The sequence below is a fragment of the Sycon ciliatum genome, chromosome 13, assembly GCF_964019385.1.
Source record: "Sycon ciliatum chromosome 13, ocSycCili1.1, whole genome shotgun sequence".
Lineage (NCBI taxonomy): Eukaryota > Metazoa > Porifera > Calcarea > Leucosolenida > Sycettidae > Sycon > Sycon ciliatum.
In genome coordinates, this window is record NC_088655.1 from 20465211 (window position 1) to 20485577 (window position 20367).

Consider the following 20367-nt stretch of genomic DNA (forward strand, 5'->3'; position numbering starts at 1 on the left):
CACGCAAGAGTGCTCAACTGCTACAAGAGCAGGAGCGAAATACTCAATCTGCGGACAGAACTGTTTCGTCCTTTGTGGACTCGTCAGCGCAGCACAGAGGAAATGAGGCCGAACCTGATAGCAATGGAAATAAAAATTTCCAATCAGGCCCGAACGTACCTTGCCAGAGTGCTCATGCGGCCGCATGGACGTGTACAGTAGATAAACACAGAAAATGTGCGATAAGACTTTCGAATACAGGGGGGAGGTAGGGGGTAAAGTCTATTCGCAATGCGTTACGTTTGCAAAATAGATGCGAACTCATGAGATGCTCCCTAACTTCCCTGGTTTTGTGCTTTGCTCTCGAAACAAGTTTGTGCAACTTTTTGTTTTTGGTTTCCAGATCATGCACCCGAAGTTCTCCTTTCTACTCCTCCCGAAGTCATTCCAAGTTCTTGTACAGGTAGACTCCCTCTAATTAGAATACGGTATAATTCGAACATTCCGTGTAATTCGAACTTTTTCTTCGTACCGATCTTCTGCAAGTCACTTCAAGTTAAATTCGAGTGCATAATTCGAAGTACGAAAAGTGCACCCACTGGATAATTCGAACTCTGCCTTCGTACAGAAGAGCAGTTTACAGTACAGTGACTATGTCCTTCGAACGCTTATTTCGAAGTGAGATGGAGTTGCTCTACTCATAATTCGAAGTTCATTTTTCTTCTTCTCTAGCCAAAAGAGTAACTCCAAAAAATTGATCCCTGGTCCGCTCCAGGGTCGACAATAGCGTTGAAGAAACCGAAATTCTCTCGAAATTTGATCCAAGCCTGTGCAAGGCAAAGTGCAAAGATTTGATTGAAGATGACTTCTTCCAGGTGGTTGGTTCCCTTCGCGGATCTCAATGGCTTGTCATGCCGCGCCAGCTCATGCGCAAAGAAGTTTAGGACTGAACAACTACTGGAAGTCGTAAAAATCCTCTATGCCTATGCTCCACTTCCGTTCTTCAGAACGACATGCTCCTCTCCGATGGGCTTTCATGACGCAGAGAAGGCAGAGCTGTTCTTTTGCATTGAAATCATTTCAGGACAACTGCAGCGATTGAAAACTGCTTCACTAGAACTTAGTAGAAGATGAAAATAGTGTCCAATGACTTCATGTCGATCCAGTGTTTTGGTGAAATGAACTCATTTCGTTGTTCATGACCACCTATGGCACTTGTGCCAGTGGTAGTGAGACTTATCCACTCACCCCCGGCCCACTGTTAGGCGTTGCATCTGCCGCTAGGGTTTACCGGGTGTTAGCGGCCGTCGTGAGTACCCTTCTGGAACGGACACGATAATTTCCTTATTTTTTTTATTTTTTTATGTTTCGTTGTTGCAAATAAAATATGAAAAAATAATCAGCACGCAATTTCGAGCATTTTGACATACATATCAGTATATGGGACTGCATTTTGGATAATTAGAAGTTCCGAATAATTCGAATATAGTGCCTGGCAATTTGAGGTTCGAATTAGACGGAGTCTACCTGTACTTCGACATACTAGCAGCTAATACGTGTAATGGATGGAACATAATATTTTACCGCCTGCACCTGCTCAGGTGAAAGATTCTGGCGTGATGGCGTCTCTCAAGAATATGCCAATCTTGCACATCTTGTACGCAACGGGAGTGAGGCCAATTAAAACAAAATAGACACAACACCCTGGGGCAAAGATCTGGCCACATTGCAGTGTTGAGGAGGCAGTAGATTGAAAATTGCTCCTTCATGCAAGGATTCCAATTTTGTGAGGGTCTGTGGAACACACGCGTTTTTTTTTATCGATAGTACATTGTAAGCACAGACCATAATCCTCATGGCTCAGACACCCTATTATACTGTCCTTGACCGCATTCTTGATGTCACAGTCCGCCCCTGCAGCGAGCAGCGCTGGCACACATCGATTTTTTCTGCCCAGGCAGCATGGTGCAACGGAGTGTTGCCATGCTGGAAGCAGTTAATTTTACAGAGTAAAGCAGAACAGGATCAGCATGGGTCATGGCACTCTAAATCCGGTTCTTTACCGTATTCTTGATGTTACAGTCCGCCCCTGCAGCGAGCAGTGCTTGACACACCTCGATTCCTCTCCAGAAACAGACGGCTTTGTGCAACGGAGTTCCGCCATACTGGAAGCACATGCAAGAAACAACAGTACAGGAAAAAAGTTCTTGGAAAGTCTGAGTGTAGATCTCAATCACAATTGTAAATCAAAGCAAAACAATGCAGAGTGGAATTCAACAGTTTGTTCATATGGTACTACTTGTCTGGTACTGCCGTGGACATGGAAATCCGGTGGCACGTCTAGCGGCCCCTGGGCGCTGCCCATGCAGCCTTGGCTTGGTATGCGCAGTCTACGGTACACACATGCAGTGCGCTGGTCGCATCGGATCAACATGTGCACTGCGTGCAACGTTCTGTACACATTGGGAGCGCCGTTCCCGGTCGTTCCACTGGATTTCCATGTCCAAGACAGTGCTTACATTGCATGATTGCCATTAGTGTCAAAAGCCGCTCCAACGCGCCTTTGTAGTGCTATTCTACAATCAGAGACACGTTCTTGCGATTTGCAGTCACACTCAATGTACAGCGATGATTCAAACACCAGCAGAATCAGGCTCTTTAGCGCTCATGTTAGTGTATGTCACGCATGAGCTGTGATCTTCGAAATCTCCCGTGATCAAACACCTCGTCAACTTTACAGCTAGCATAAAGTGCATCACAGTCACACGCTTGAAATTTGACATTCACTCGTTTCCCGAATTTCGAGCTTCGGCGCTTGTGTATTTTACTCCCGCTATTTCGAATTATACAGCTTTGGAAAGCTGCATTTAATAGCTTTCCAATGGGCCGTCATTTGTTGAATTTGAAGTAGGGAGGCCGAAGTTATAGCTATTTGTACCGTGATCTATGCTCCTTTCCATATGCTCCGTGTGCGTGACGAGTTACCTCGTCCTTGGCCATTCAAGGTGGTTGTTTCAGGACGAGTTATCTCGTCCTTGGCACTGGAAGGGAGCTAACGTCCACTCGTGGATACAAATTGTGTTCAGGTCACGACATGACTCCTTTCAGCTGCAATTGCATAAATTTTTGAGTATTTCACGCAATTTGAGCAAGATTGCATCCCTTACTGTGTTGCGTTCCTCTTTTGGGAGAATGTATCAATTCTGTTACCCCGTGGTTAATAGTCTTGGCAACCATTTCCAAAATATTAAGGACCACAGTGGCCAGAAACCTGGAGTTTCAGGTCTTGCCATTGGCCCTGTTTTCGGAATTTAAATGCAAAGTACCATAGAAAAAGCGTAGCAGCTCTAAACAATGCGCAAGCAAGTGACGACCTGTGCCGGGATAGTGTATATGCCAAGCTCAGTAGATGTAACTTAGTGCACACACAGAAGCAGGATATGTGTACGGAAATGTACATAGCAAAGCTGGCGGGAAACTTCCAAGCACCGATGCAATAACTGGGAGGATCCTCGCGCCAATGTGTTCGATGGAAACCGGTGGAGAATAGCTTGGAAAAGTGCCGGGGTCACCAGACCCTGCAATATTGAGAAAAGTCCCATTCCGCCAAACCTCCTCTTGAGTTCGAACGCCCCTAACAGTGGAGTAACGTGATACTTCAAGTTTGCTGAGTGACAGAGAAAGTTCACTAGGCATTATATTATTATTAGATATGCTCACAGCAGAAAAGTGCTGCTAGTAACTTTATTGTTGTGGTCCTGTACCAACTTAAATCCTCTAGCAGGAACGGCGGAACTGACCCAGTTGGTCAGACAACTGCCGGATCAACTGCTTGGCCACCAATGCATGGCTGCTGCCGAGGATGTCATGTGTTTCCACTATTCTATACAGAAAGTAGCAAAGACTATGGTATGGCTGCATCAACCAAAAACTGACTCTGCTCGTCCTGGCTACTCTTCAGGGAAATAATAAATTGGTTGTGATTAGTTAGCATCAGAGCTAATGATCCATACATGATATCTTCCTGTGCTAGTTTACCCAGTCACGGCTACGGCAGTTGACGTCGGCTCCACTTTCCAAAAGTGCAGCGATCTTCTTCAGATCACCTTGTTGTGATGCAGATAGAAGATCGTCAGACATCTACAAGGGAAAAGGAAATCAGCAAACATACAGAACAATTTCAAACCACTTGCATGATCCATATTGTAGTAACGTTATCACATGACTTCTTCAGCTCTTTGCATCCTCTCGTTTCAATTAAAGATGCACTACCAGTTCCTACCAGTTCCTACAATGCCCATTCTGAACTGTACATACCCAAGATTATCTTGATCATTATGCTGTTGGTCATAATGGATGCGTTATGCTCTTTTAATATATAATTCTGAATTAAGAAAGGGTTTGCTCCCCACACTGGAGCTCACTCTTTTCCATCGCTTTGACTTGGCACTGGACCGACTCACGACTGACATCCAGAGCACATGAGAAGTCCATCGAACCTTCCAGCTCTGTGTGAAGGCAATATCACTCCTTCTTCTACCTGATAATCGTTCTCTCAGACTGACTTTTACGTTGTGTTCGAACTGTCTGTGAATCTTTTTTCCTTTATTTTCTTTCTTGCCATGTACCAGCTGCTGAACTGTGCAGTTGTAGCAGTCCTTTTTTTGGAGTGTGCAGTAAAGAGAGAACAGTCACTCACCTTCGTGCTTTGCTCTGGTTGTAGCCAAGTCTTCCTGGGCATCTTTGCAGGGCTCATCGTTACCTCTTCCTCCTCATCATGCAGCTCAAATGAACTTTGCATCAGCTCTGTTGTCAGCCTCTCAATTTGTATGAAGCCAATCAATTGATATGTGCAACAAAGAGGATTTGCTAGGGTAGAGGATGTCCGAGAAATTCATCTTTTATGCTATTATGGGTGATCTTTATACACATCCTAGGGGTATAGCCTTGGGCGTTACCAGGCGTACAGATTTTGCAAATCCTTGTTTTCAAGTTGAAAATGATGAAAATGGTGCTAAGTACTTCTGTTTTCCATTTTGACTTCTAAGACCTCCACATAGTCTTAGTGCACCTTTTGTAGTTGGCGTGTTCACCTCTGTGTGCGCCGCTGTGCGCAGGTCATGCCACTGACGTTTACATGTTGTGCAAACATTCAAATAGTCTTCTTCCTGAACTCTTTTTCTTTGCCATATGAACAACGTTTGCTCTTTGAGTGGAGTGGCAGAAGAGCTCTATCGTTGCGAGTGAATGTGGAATAAAATGCTTGACGACAATTCACCAACTGAGAAAACTCCTTACTGTACTTAGCTGAAACCAACCGGTGTTCTATAGCCCAAGCATATGATTTTTTCCAGGCCAGTGTCCCGCCATAGACATTTGGCCTTGTCACACCATTCTGATGAGTTCATGATGAAGATTCCGTTTTTTCACAACCGGCTGACATGTAAAACTATGCGCAAATGAACTTGACTTATACCGGCTTGCACCCGCTCCATACCTCTTTGGACAAACCCTGGACGTGCTAGTAGGAGTGCTCTATTTAACCAGTATCTGCTCAGTAACTAGACACACCTCTATTGTTACCAACTTCCGCCTCCTTCCATAAGCTTGTGAGGGACAAGGCCCAGGTGAAAGATAAAGCAAAGCAAATCTTGACTCACTCGTTCCTGCGATGTCAAGAGCCCGCCTTGGAATGCTGGAAGTTCCTTCTCTCGTCTGTGTGGGAGTGCAATCAGATTTTGTGTTTTTGAGCTGGGCATTTCTGATAGAGAAACAAGCAAAGTAAATAATTTAAACTGTTAGGAACATGGATAGAGGGAAAGAGAAAACGACCTGAACATTGCCTGTACACAGGCTACTGTCAACACAGTGGCCCATTGAAAGCCGTCCAAGTGGACTCCCATGTCCAAGACTCATCACCTTCAGATTCTAATTATGTACCCATTACCCTTGCTGACCAACAGGAATTTGTGTTTATAGCTGCAGGTAAAGCAGTGTTTTATCAAGTTCGACAACAATCAGCTTGATATATTGAGAGCAGATTCACTATTCTCTCCCTCGTCGCAACCCAACCAAACTCAGGTACCCAATCCCTGATGGGTCTTTTTGTGAGGGGAATGATCTTCAATGAAATCATGAAATGTAACATGTAAAGAAAAAGGACCTATAAATTACTACGTCCACTTCGCCACCACCACATCTGGGCTCTGCGGCCGACCACGAACATTCCGCACAACAGCAAAAAGAGGTTCGGAGTACTGCAAATATTTTAAATGCTTTTGACAGCTGTTTCGGCCATCAGAGACCTCATGAGAGAAGGTAGAATGTCAACTGATTCAAAAAAGAAACGAGAGAGCTTGGAAGCTCAGGGCCCTACGCTATGCTTTTTTGCCTTGATGACCTAGACAAAAAAGGCATAGGGATGTTATAAATTCTTTAAAAAAGTCCTTTTTTTAAAGACATAACCTGGGATTCGAACCCGCACTATCGCGCGCCCTGCATGCATCCCCCGATACACTTCGCATACCTACTAATTCTTCCAAGTTGCTTCACGTTATTATCTTGCATTTAAAAGCCCTATTTGAATATGCATTGTGGCCAGCCGTCTTTGATGGTACAGCACGGGATAGGTACGGGACAGGTACGATCGAGGGTAATACGACACCGTCTACCGCCTTGATGACGGCAAAAAAGCACAGGGATGTTATACATTTTTCAATTCTCCTATTTTTTTTTCAGGCATATCCTGGGATTCGAACCCGCACTATCGCCTTACATGCATTCCCCCATACACTTCGCATTCATACCCATTCTTCCAAGTTGCTTCACGTTATGATCTTGCGTTTGAAAGCCCTATTTGAATATTGCGGCCAGCTGTATGTGGCCAGCTGTGTTTGATGGTACGGTACGGTACGGCACAGATACGGGATAGCGCCAGGCATGAAACAAACACACAAACAAACAAACAAAGACACAAATACCAAACGAGAGAGCTTGGAAGCTCAGGGCCCTACGCTATGCTTTTTTGCCTTGATGACCTAGTCAAAAAAAGCATAGGGATGTTATAAATTCTTATATTAAAGTTTCAACTTTTTGTTTTTAGACAACACCTGGGATTCGAACCCGCACTCTCGCCCTGCATGCATCCCCCGATACACTTCGCATACATACTGATTCTTTCAAGTTGCTTCACGTTATGATCTTGTATTTGAAAGCCCTATTTGAATAATATTCAAATATGTAAAAAATATGTAAAAAATTATGCATATTATGCATTGTGGCCAGCTGTCTTTGATTGTACGGTACGGTACAGGATAGGTACGGGACAGGTACGGGATAGGTACGGTCGAGGGTAATACGACACCGTCTACCGCCTTGATGACGGCAAAAAAAGAAAAGGGATGTTATAATTTTTTCAATTCTCCTATTCTTTTTCAAGCATATCCTGGGATTCGAACCCGCATTATCGCCCTACATGCGTTCCCCCATACACTTCGCATTCATACTCGTTTTTCCAAGTTGCTTCACGTTATGATCTTGCGTTTGAAAACCCTATTTGAATATCACGGCCAGCTGTATGTGGCCAGCTGTGTTTGATGGTACGGTACGGTACGGGACAGATGCGGGATAGCGCCAGGCGTGACACAAACACACACACACACAAACACCAAATTAAAGCTGTGTGGACCCTGGCTAGCGCCAGACGTTACTGAAGTAACGTCTTCTGCATAGCTACGGGAATTAAAGCTGTGTGGACCCTGGCTAGCGCCAGTCGTTACTGAAGTAACGTCTTCTGTATAGGCACGGGAATAAATTTCTCCTTTTTTTAAAGACATAACCTGGGATTCGAACCCGCACTATCGCCCTGCATGCATCCCCCGATACACTTCGCATACATACTAATTCTTCCAAGTTGCTTCACGTTATGATCTTGCGTTTGAAAGACCTATTTGAATATGCATTGTGGCCAGCCGTCTTTGATGGCACGGTACGGTACGGTACGGGACAGGTACGGGACAGGTACGGGACAGGTACGGGACAGATACGGGACCGGTACGGGACAGGTATGGGACAGGTACGGGACAGGTACGGGACAGGTACGGGACATGTACGGGACAGGTACGGGACAGGTACGGTCGAGGGTAATACGACACCGTCTACCGCCTTGATGACTTAGGCAAAAAAGCATAGGGATGTTTTACATTTTTCAATTCTCCTATTTTTTCAGGCATAACCTGGGATTCAAACCCGCACTATCGCCCTACATGCATTCCCCCATTCTTCCAAGTTGCTTCACGTTATGATCTTGCGTTTGAAAGCCCTATTTGAATATTGCGGCCAGCTGTATGTGGCCAGCTGTGTTTGATGGTACGGTACGGTACGGCACAGATACGGGATAGCGCCAGGCGTGACACAAACACACAAACACACAAACAAACAAACACCAAATCAAAGCTGTGTGGACCATGGCTAGCGCCAGACGTTACTGAAGTAATGTCTTCTGCATAGCTACGGGAATAAATCACCTATTTTCTGACTCTTGAAACAAGATGGCACGTCAACGAGAGAGCTTGGAAGGTCAGGGCCCTACGCTACGCCTTTTTGCCTTGATGACCTTGGAAAAAAAAGCATAGCAAATTTTTCATTTGTCCAATTCCTTTTAAGACATAACCTGGGATTCGAACCCGCACTATCGCCCTGCATGCGCCCCCCGATACACTTCGCATACATACTAATTCTTCCAAGTTGCTTCACATTATGATCTTGTATTTGAAAGCCCCTATTTGAATATTGTGGCCAGCTGTTTGTGGCCAACCGTCTTTGATGGTACGGTACGGGACAGGTACGGTCGAGGGTAATACGACACCGTCTACCACCTTGATGACCTACGGTTTTTTGCTGATGTGTTGAACAGTCTCGAATTTTGAAGCTATCGGATTTCTACTGAGTTCTGGGCCGGATTCTCGTGCTGTGCACCTCAAGCTTCAGCTTGGATAGCGCACGCCATGCAGGGAGGCCCTCCGTGTTGCCGGTGCAACGGCAATGGCTCCTGTGTTGGCAGTGTCTGTGTAAAGAGTGGACGTAAATGCCGGAATTGCTGCCCTGCTCAGAAAAAACCGTTGCCGAAACAATCCATCTCCAGCCACGCCTCCAGCGCCGCCACCGCCTGCCTTGCGCAGCCCCGTACTCGTAGGAGTTCAAACGGTACGTCACGTTCTCAGATCACCTGGGCCTGGGGCACTATCCCCGCGACTGCCGACCAGAACAGATGCAGGTACGAGTCGTACCGTAGTTTCGAACTCCCAACAACATGCATGGGACCTGCTTGATCGTGCGGAAGACCAAGCTCAACAGGCCAATCAGACAGCCCCTGAACCTGCAGACGTGAGACTCCTGCGCGACCTACATCAGTCGCAGTCTCATCCTGTGAGCGAAATAGTGAACACTACAGACAACCGTTCAGACCAGGAACCGGATGTAGCACTACCAACACTACCTGCGGTCTCAGCCCTCATTTGTTAGTCTCTCTGTCTCTCCCTCTCTCTGTCTCTCTATATCTCTCTCTCTGTCTCTCTCTCTCTCTCGGATCTCTCTCTCTCTCTCTCTCTCTCTCTCTCTCTCTTGGATTTCTCTCTCTCTTTCTCTCTGTTTTTACGGGGCTTCTATTCGAGAGAGGCTTTCGTTGTATCATTCCACACCAGTATTCCAATCGAATCTCTAAAACTTTCATATTCACAGCAACTCAGCCCAGAGTTAGTATGCGCAGACTACGTCGACTAGGACATGTACCAATATGAACATACACGAGATGCTTTTTGGCGCATTTGACCTTCATACATGGCACTACCTGGTCACCCCATGCTTTGCAAATAGTAGTCCGGGCTTCTATTGGAGAGGAGTTTGTGTTTTTTTTCAAACAGTCCCTGTAGGGGGCTACTATTCGAGAGGGGGACCCTACGGGCAGTATCGTCTTATTACAGGAAAAGGTCGGTGGAAAAATAACACGGACCTTTCATAACACGTTTTCAAATCTGTGCTGCTTTACTTTATTCTTGGTATGACTGAAGCTAGTACAATCCAACAACAGATACGAGAGGCTACAAACAGATTCAGCAGGGAAGAGCGTGCAAAAGAGGACAGTTGGTTGGTTGGTTTATTTTAATTCGCAAAATAAACGGGAACTAGACCAAATGATATAAAGGCAAATGGATAAGCCGCATTTGGAAAAGAGAGGACAGGAATTAGAAAATTACGAAAGAAGAAGTATCTGACAGAGAAGTCAAGCGAGTATCAGGGTGAAGCAAGGACGTTTGCCGCCTTGGTCATGGATGGAAAGATAGGCTCTGCCACACGTATGCTTGACGGCGACAGTAAGGGCGACCTGCATTGCCTTGACAATAGGTGACCACACAGTTCGAGAGATTCTTCGAGAGAAGCATCCAGCAGCATCGCCTCTAAACGAAAACGCAGTTATGGATGGAGAGCCTCTGCCCAAAACCACATCCGGTCCTCTTCACGGCACTCAATAGGGATGTTATTCACCAAGCTGCACTGCGCACGCATGGTGCAGCCGGGCCTTCAGGCATGGACGCAGCCAACTGGCGAAAGATTTTTACCTCCTTCCGCTCAGCCTCGGATGCACTGTGCGATGTTCTGGTTACCTGTGCCAGTCGAATAGCTACCAAGTATGTGGACCCCATCTCACTGGAAGCTTATGTTGCTTGCCGTCTAGTGCCTTTGGACAAGCAGCCAGGTGTTCGGCCTATCGAGATCGGAGAAGTCGTCCGTCGCATTCTGGGCAATGCCATACTTCAGATTGTTGGCTCGGCAGTAGAGAGTGCGGTTGGCTGGCTGCAGTTATGTGGTGGGCAAGAGTGCGGCGTGGAAGCTGCCGTTCATGCGGTGAAGACCACCTTCGATGATGACCACACGGAGGGAGTCCTGTTCGCGGATGCAACGAACGCATTCAATCGCCTAAACAGAGCTGTTTGTCTACGCAATGTTCAGCGGCTATGTCCTGAGCTCGCGCCAGCTATCATCAACACCTACCACTCACCAGCTCACCTTGGATGTTGGAGGACAGGTGATCCTGTCTTCTGAGGGCACCACTCAAGGAGACCCATTGGCTATGCCAATGTATGCGCTTGGCACAGTGCCACTGATCCGGGAATCCGCCGCAGCTGGGGCCATGCAGTCCTGGTATGCCGATGACGCAACTTCAGCTGGCGCTCTCCGATGAATGCGCACTCGGTGGTCCATCCTAGTAGATAGGGGCACCAGGTATGGTTATGACATCAACCCGCATCAAAGTCTGTACTCTTCGTGAAGCCACAACATCTTGCGCTAGCAACAGAATTGTATGCCACAACCGGGGTTAACATCCGGACGGACGGCTATCGGCATCTCGGTGCTGCCCTAGGCTCTGCCCTGTTCTGCCACGGTTACGTGTCCCAGAAGGTTGACACATGGTGCACAGAGCTGCAGACCCTCGCCAAACATGCGGCGTCTCAACCTCAGGCTGCTTACGCTGTCCTTACTCATGGTCTCCGCCATAATTGGTCATTCCTAGCGAGGACAATGCCAGCCATCGGGGACCTCCTGACACCGCTGGAAAACTCTCTCTGCCAAGTTTTCCTCCCTTCACTGACTGGTCGCCAGGCCCCCGGCGAGGAAGAACGTGCCATCCTGGCGCTCCCGTGTCGTCATAGTGGTTTGGGAATTATAAACCCAGGGACCCTTTCCCAGCAGTACGACATGTCTACGACTGACACCAGACCTGTAGTCGATCAGCTCCTTCGACAGGAGAAGTCAATCGAGGAAGTTGTTGCTGCCACCAAAGCACGGCGTATCAGGCAATGGCCCTCTCCTCCCTCAGGGATACCCTGAGTTACGACCACAGGCGGACTATTGATCTAGCCGCAGAGAAAGGTGCCTCCAGTTGGCTCACTAGTCGGCCATCTCACCGTTTCCAGTTTACCATCCATAAGGCTGGCTTCTGGGATGCCGTATGTCTGCGCTACAGGTAGACCCCTCCCGGTTGCCGTCTCACTGCACTTGTGAAAAGCCCTTCAACACCACCCATGCCCTGAAATGTGCCATCGGAGGATTCACTGGGATGTGCCACAACGAGCTCCGAGATCTCACCGCTAATCTGTTGCGTGAGGTTGCGCATGACGTCAGCGTGGAGCCAGAGTTGAAACCCCTCTCTGGTGAAACATTTCCACTCCGGTCGGCCAACACGGAGGCTCATGCTCGTCTGGATGTGCCAGCACGTGGAGTGTATGGGAGTAGGTTAGAGAGGACAATAGGGAGGTTTCGCTCTACAGAATTACGTATGAAAATAAAGTAGGAACTCCACGGAATTTTAATACGTAAAAATCAGAGCTGTTGGGTTTCGCTCTACGTGATTTCTCAACGAATGCTAAACATGCGTTATTGCTTTGGAGACGCGTTGGCTGCATGCGCCCACCGCATGCGCCATGAACCGAAACAGCTTTTCCATTTTATTTTGCATGTGGTGTACGGTGTGTGTACCTTGTGTTTCGCACGGCTTGAACGTTGCCATGGACAAATGCGGATTTTTGAAAAAAATATTTCAAAAGGTCCTACGGAGGACTCAACGTAGGAAAGAGCTTTCCTACGGAAATCTGTAGAGAGATTTACGTGTGAAAATTGCCCTCGCTCCCTGGCGTGTAACACATACGGATTTTCATACGTAATTACGTAGAGCGAAACCTCCCTATTGTTTGATGTTCGGGTGTTTAACCCTTTTGTTCCCTCCAATCGTATCCTTACTATCCCGTCTGTCTACAGAAAGGACGAGCAGGAGAAGAGGTGTAAGTATGAACGGCGAGTCCTGGAGGTGGAGCATTCCTCGTTTGTTCCCGTGGTCTTTGCAACCACTGGTGGCCAGGGGAAATCTGCTTTGGCCCTCTTCGCAAGGATTGCCAGCAAGCTGTGTGAAAAGCGCCGTGAGCCTTTCCTGGTCATGATGGCTTTTGTACGGGCGAAGATCTCCTTTTGCCTTGTTCGGGCAATGGTTGCCAGTCTACGTGGTCACCGTCGGAACCCACCTCAACATTTGTCTCGTTCGGCTGTGCTGGCGGCTGCTGAATGTGCCCTGGTGACATAAACTGTGCGCATTATACATGATTGTACAGTTTCTTTGGTAATGGTGCTCCCATGATAATTAACTTCATTTACTCTTGTATTTTCAGTTCGTTTTGTTTGTTATGATTTCTTGGTTTTTCATTCGGCTTTTCCCATTATTTAATCATTGGAGTATAATTATTATCGATATGTACATGTACTTAGCTCCTCATTGATTTTTTGCCAGGCGTGGGCCATCCCCGGATTTCATAGGTGCCAAACATTTTATGTTTTTCATTCACAAACATGCATTTTGTCTACAGTTGCGGCTAGTCGTAATAAAAGAACTCGTACTTGAAAGAAAAAACTCGCGAATTCACGGATTTTTCCCGCCCACTAAAGTAAAGTTGCTCAACTTTACGTAGTGCGGAAGCTCCCTAATGTCAAGAAGATTTCAAGCCTCTGAATGTGCTTATTCAGGAATGTGTCAATCTCGCCACCAACATGTGCAGATGCATCACCCTCCTATGATTTGATTAGGACGGCAATATGCGACTTGTTCATATTATTATTCCCTCAGTATCATTATTGACTCGCACAGGGTTTCATCAATACAATTGTCGCCTCAGAGGGTGAGTCCTAACCAGAGAGTCGCACCTGGTCCTAAGTAAATATTCTTGCAAGTACTAGCACACCCATGCTGTACTCCATGTCAGTCGTTTGCACCATAGTTCCACTTCCATGAACAGAAATTAGGAAAATTTTAATTGCTGAGGAAAGGTTGTCCTAGTAAAAACACATAAAGCATTCGGGGCAGATGTGCTGAGTTGAATGTTCATACTAACTCATAAAAAGCCAATATTAAGCAGAAAAAGGAAATGAATAATTTTTAGAAGACAAAATGACGACCCGACTAGGCCTCGATCGTAAAGATAGCAGATTAATCGGCTAATAATCGCAACGCTTTCCTTTAGTGTTGAAGCGATCTCACCCTCTTGAATTTAAAAGTCTAACAGCGTTCACATCAATACTCAACTTATTCTTTTGCTCACTGAGCAATACAATCTTTCCATTTTCTTCCTTCTGGTTTCCTTTTCAATTTAATCCTCCCTACCCAATATCCCTTTTGAAACAGATTCACTGTTACTACTAACACTAGGAATAGGATACACTTATCACCTGCTATTATCACGCTGCTGCTGTTAGGTGTTATGTCCATCATTGCTTGTTCATGTATATAAGAATGCATTATGGCAAGGATCATTGCTTATTCCAAGAATGACTACTGAAGTTAGTTGGACTGTTACACTGGTAGCAAGAGGATGGTTTTTCGTCATGTTCGGGCTATGCGCAGTGGCCGCATTAGTCGCCTACGGTATATTCGAGATTCAGAAGCGTCTGAATCACCTTATCGCACTCGGTCAGTGCGATGGATCAGATCAAACGCCAAGACGTGCTCAAGCTCCCAGCGGAGAGAGGCCACGCATGCGCCATGTTAAGTCTCCGCCTGTGTTTCGTGGAGATACAAGAGAGTTCAAGGAGTGGGCCTTCGCCATCGAACTCGCCATGAAGTCCCTGCAGCTGGACAACGCGGAGGAGCGCTTGAGCTACGCGGCGAGTTTTCTGGAGGGCAATGCTCGTCTTTGGTTTATCGCCTCTCAGGAGGCAAACACGCTGTTTTCCGACTGGCCAGACCTGAAGAGCAAGCTGGGAGAAGTGTACGGCCCGGTTTATGACAGGGAACAGGCGCGCATCGACTTATTCGCTCTTCACCAAGATGAGACTCTTGACGAATACATCAACAAATTTTCGCGGCTTAGCTTACAAGTTCCCGAGCTTGATGACCACTCCAGAGCTATCTTGTTCACGCGTTGGCTGGCTCAGGGCCTAAGCGGTGAGGTACTTAGGGAGCATCCGCAACATTTGGCCCAAGCCATACGAGCTGCGGTCTCAGCAGACCAGTCGATGCGGCTAGCCCAAGCAAGCTACGCCAAGGCAGTGCGCGCACCAGGGCATCAGAGGCGCCAGCCTGGACCCTGGTCAAGCCAACCAACACCATCCGGTGGGAGAGAAACCAGGGAGCCAGAGGGTCGTTCAAGGCTGTGTTTCACCTGCAGGAAACCCGGCCATATTGCCAGATTCTGTCCAGAAGGAGGGAGGAACGCCACAAGCAAGCCTTCTTTAAACGATGGACGCCAGTAAGGAAGGGAGTGCGACTACTGGCGAACACGAGAGCACCCAGGAATAGGCCACGAATCAAAGTTCAGAACAAATTCAGCCCCTTAGCAAATGAGGAACCACGCCTCGAGGAGACCGAAATTCAAGCCTCGCCTGTCAAGCATTCGTCACCTGATACTGTTGGCCGGCCTAATGAAGTAACCGCCAGCACAGGGAGCATTTCCGCCGACAACGAACACGACCTAATGCGCGTCCAGGGCAAGATAAATGGACGTCGCGTTACCATGCTACTGGATTCTGGGTCAACCCACGACTTCATTTCAACTGACCTTGTCAAGAAGCACAACATCTCCACAACAACCGGTAGCGACGTCCTGAACGTCACACTTGCTGATGGATCGGTCCGCTCACAGCCTATTACGAAAACGGACAGCTTGAAGACCGTAGTCGGCGACTTTAGCGAGCACCAACAGTTCCTAGTATTCCCTATGACGCGGTATGACGTGATCCTCGGCAAACCATGGCTGACCCGGACGAACCCACAGATAATTTTCGTACCAATGAAATCAAGCTGGAGGGTGGATCCATCATCTGTCAACCGAGTGAAAGTGATGGCACGGACAAATCCAACCCACCGATCGAGACGTTCCTCATCTCAGGGAAGCAGGCTAGGCATGCAATGAGAGGTGGCGCAGAAGGAATCCTAGCGTATGTGACAGCAGATCCGGACGAGCCACAGACGGTGGATAGTCCGGGTAGGGAGGATCAGAAGGATTTCAAGGACCTGCTGAAGGAGTTCGGGGACGTCTTTCCCGATGAGCTTCCAAACAAGCTGCCACCCAGAAGAGGCGCAGATCACGAGATAAAAACGGAAGAAGGAGCTAAACCGCCATCTCGTGCAGCATATCGTTTACCAAAACCAGAGATGGATGAGCTTCAAGCTCAGCTCACCGAGCTGCTCCGTAGAGGATTCATCCAGCCCAGCAAATCCCCATACGGAGCCCCTGTGTTCTTCGTAAAGAAAACGGATGGAACACTTCGAATGGTATGCGACTGGCGTGAGCTGAACCGCATAACCATTAAGAACAAGGCATGCCTACCGAATATTGACGACCTCTTTGATACCGTCCAAGGTAGTGCGTATTTCACCAAGCTAGATCTGAGGTCCGGTTACAATCAGATTCGAATAGAAGAAACAGATATTCCGAAGACAGCAATAAATACCCCATTCGGTCACTTTCAGTTCACAGTGATGGGTTTCGGCCTAACAAATGCCCCGGCAACATTCCAAACCTTGATGAACAGTGTCCTCCAGCCATACCTGCGTAAATTCGTTGTGGTGTTTCTAGACGATATCCTCATATTCAGCAAATCATGGGAGGAGCACCTCGATCATGTCAGAACCATCTTAAACGCCCTCAGGAGGAATGAGCTATATTGCAAACCGTCTAAATGTGAATTCGGCCGGACAGACGTTCTGTTTCTTGGGCACCGGATAGACGGCCAATGCATTTCTCCAGATCCAGAGAAGATCAAGGCCGTGCATAACTGGCCTGTCCCGACGACGGTCACGCACGTAAGACAGTTTCTGGGGTTCGCTAATTACTTTCGAAGGTTCATTAACCATTTCTCGGCCATCTCCAAACCCCTGGAGGAACTGACAGGGAAACATGTGCGCTTCGAGTGGAATCAGACTCGACAGGAGGCATTTGAGCGATTGAAGTCTGCTCTGCTGGATGCACCAGTGTTGCGACTAGCAAACGTCAGTCAGGATTTCCGCGTTGAGACTGACGCAAGTGACTTTGCTGTGGCAGGAGTCTTGACGCAGCAAGCAGAGGACCAGTCCTGGCATCCTGTGGCTTACGTGAGCCGAAAGCTGTCTTCTGCCGAACGGAATTACACGGCCGCCGAGCGAGAAACTTTGGCTGTAGTGTACGCCCTGCAGTGCTGGCGAGTCTACCTATTTCGCCACTTTCAACTCTACACCGACAACATGGGAGTTGTCTACCTCAGGACCAAACCAAACTTAACCAAGAGAGAGGCTCAATGGATTGAATTCCTGGCCGACTATGACTACACGGTACATCACAAGCCAGGGAAGTGTAACATAGCAGACCCGTTGTCACGTCGACCAGACTTGGAACTGAATGGAATCGAGTTCTCTCTGGATGTGAATCAAGGAATTGCGAATCAGATCTCAGCAGGGTATGATAGTGACCCAGAGCTTTCGCCAGTAATCAAGCGCTTGATGGCTTGCAGCGAAGACGCCATGCATGAGCGATACGTCTGGAACAGTGTGGACCGGCGGCTGTACCTAGTAACATCGGGCGATGCTCGCCTCTGCATTCCTCGCGGTCCGGTACGGCTGCAACTGCTCAAACAGAATCATGATTGCCTGACGGCCGGCCATCCGGGGAGAGACAGGACCTACCTGAAGCTGAGCAGATACTTCTATTGGCCAGGCATGAGAAGTACTGTGAAGGACTTCGTTAAATCTTGCGACCGGTGCCAACGCGTAAAGGGTAGCCAGACCAAGGCAGGACTGTTGCAGTCCCTTCCAGTCACCGAACAGCCCTGGACAGACATCAGCATGGATTTCATCATGGCACTGCCGCTGACCTGCCGAGGACATAGCGCCATTCTAACCTTTGTGGACCGTCTGACGAAGTATGTGCACCTGATCCCGACGACTGTTCATGTTGACTCTAAGGAGGCAGCCCGATTGTACGTGGATCATGTGTTTGCTGCCCATGGCTTGAGCAAAACGATAGTTTGTGATCGAGATCCGCGATTCACGTCGGCGTTCTTCAAGGAGGTTTTCAGTATTCTTGGCGTGGAGCTAAAAATGAGCACGGCAAACCACATGCAGACCGATGGCATGACTGAGCGTGTGAACCGTGTCATTGAGGATACGCTAAGAGCTTTCGTCAACCATAGGCCAAACAATTGGGATGAACTCCTATCGCTATGTGAGTTTGCGATCAACAATGCCGATCAAGCGTCAACAGGTAACACACCATTTTTCCTCAACCATGGATGCCATCCAGTTACTCCCTCGAGCTTATTGAAGAAGCAGAAAGCTGGAGCTGGCATGGACATGAATGGTCCGCTGTCATGGCTGGATGGCCGCGTAGAGGCACTACGTGAGGCACAGGATGCCATCGTGGCGGCGCAGGCCCGCCAATCATTGTATGCGGATCGAGGACGGGTGGAGGACGCCCTGAAGGAGGGGGATGAGGTGTTGGTCTTCAGGGACTTCCTGCTGACGCCCGAGGAACGAGACAGGCCTTCACACAAATTAAGGCTCAAGTGGTATGGGCCGTTCAAGGTGCAGAAGAAAGTGGCCCCGAATGCGTACAGATTAGCTCTTCCAAGAATCATTCGGGCCCATCCAGTGTTCAATATTGCTGCCCTCAAGCTGTACCATGGCAATGAGATACCGGGCCGTACTCAGCCGGCACCTCCACCCCTAACCGATGCGGATGGCCATACGCGGTACATTGTCGAAAAGGTGTTGTCGCACAAGAAGAGAGGACGGCGCACGCAGTACCTAGTGAAATGGAAGGGCTACCGAGATGCCACCTGGGAGCCGGAGGAATACTTGATGGATGAAGCAGGAAACGCTATTATTCCGCTGAAAACCTACCTGGACCGTTTTTCATAAAATCGCTATTTGATTGGCAGCCACAGTTGTATTGCTAGTTTCTACGTGTTGCAATAGAAATGTAGCATTCTGCATGATTAGGATAGTGCTTCCCTGCAAGCCAGGCGTTATTTGCAGGGGACATGCACTGGATCTTGAGTTCATCAGTGTTGTTTTCGGCTACCATGCATTCCACATATCTATGCATGATCATTAGTTACCATAACTGTTCCTTCGAATTGGTACTGTTCTGAAAGTTGAGAGGGGGGAATGGTGTAACAGATTCACTGTTACTACTAACACTAGGAATAGGATACACTTATCACCTGCTATTATCACGCTGCTGCTGTTAGGTGTTATGTCCATCATTGCTTGTTCATGTATATAAGAATGCATTATGGCAAGGATCATTGCTTATTCCAAGAATGACTACTGAAGTTAGTTGGACTGTTACACCTTTGGTGCGTCCATGGAGCTATGAAGCCGAGACCTCTGGTCGGCGGAGCTTAATGGGCCCCACCACCACACTCCATCATTCACCCCAGTGTCTGGAGATATGTGGATTTTGTAGAAAAAAACCGGGTACTCGTTAGTTCCCTCGCCAGAAACTCGGCTCGTTTGTGCGGCCAGCTCGTTTGCACTAACGAACACCTTACACCGTACACATGGCAGCAGTACACGTCGACCGGGGAGTCGACATTTTTTTCGACTCCCAGGTCGATCGAGAGTCCTGTCCCACGCAAAGTGAAAATCACTCGCAGTTACAGTGACTGTATGCCTGCACGACACTTGAGTTGTCGTTGCAGCTTTGGCGGACTCTACTGATGTATTGTTTTGCATCTGCTGACCTCCATTCGAGCGAAAGTTATGGTCAGTTTTCTCCTGAGATGCAGCAAAGAAAAGGGCTACTTGCAATCTTTGCAAAACGGTATATTCTTACAAGGACTACTCAACGACGGCGCTGAAAAGACATCTCGACACCAAACAGCAGTCCGAAGTGAAGCAGCAGCAACCCCAAATGCCGGCGGTGATAATTTGCGGTGATAATTTGAACCAGCTGAAAAAATCGAACTTAAAAAAAAGTTCTAGGTGTAATGTACTGCTGTTATGTGTTATCACGTTGTCTTTCCTTCCTTTCTCCTTTGTTCATTTCTCGCTTTGATTGTTAAAATTCACACATAAAAAAATTATTATTCAAAAAATCATATTTGCCACATCAATGAAACTCGTTTGCTCGCTCGATAGCTTGCTCGTTAGTGGAACTGATCGCTCGTTTGTTATAGATACGCTCGTTTCAACACTACTTGCTTTGAGCATTCCTAATGAAACATAAGTCAATCCCCGGCTAATAGCCGCAGGGCAAATGCTCAACGGGGCATGAAATAACAAGGTTCTCCCAGACAACTGCACCTCCAAGAGGCAATATTTCCACAACCGACCACCATCACCAACACCACCATCACCACCGCCACAAGCCA

General features: G+C 47.7%; 1 protein-coding gene across 3 annotated transcripts in view; it reads right to left on the reverse strand.

The window, feature by feature from the left end:
• LOC135829600 (uncharacterized) overlaps nt 1-20367 on the reverse strand; it is a 373880-nt gene that overhangs the window by 85136 nt on the left and 268377 nt on the right. For all 3 annotated transcript variants that reach the window (XM_065341993.1, XM_065341995.1, XM_065341994.1), the window contains 3 exons: nt 5640-5740; nt 4018-4119; nt 2043-2144 (listed from right to left, as the gene is read on the reverse strand). In XM_065341993.1, the coding sequence (XP_065198065.1) occupies nt 2043-2144; nt 4018-4119; nt 5640-5740 (305 nt within the window). The remainder of the gene's footprint in view (nt 1-2042; nt 2145-4017; nt 4120-5639; nt 5741-20367) is intronic.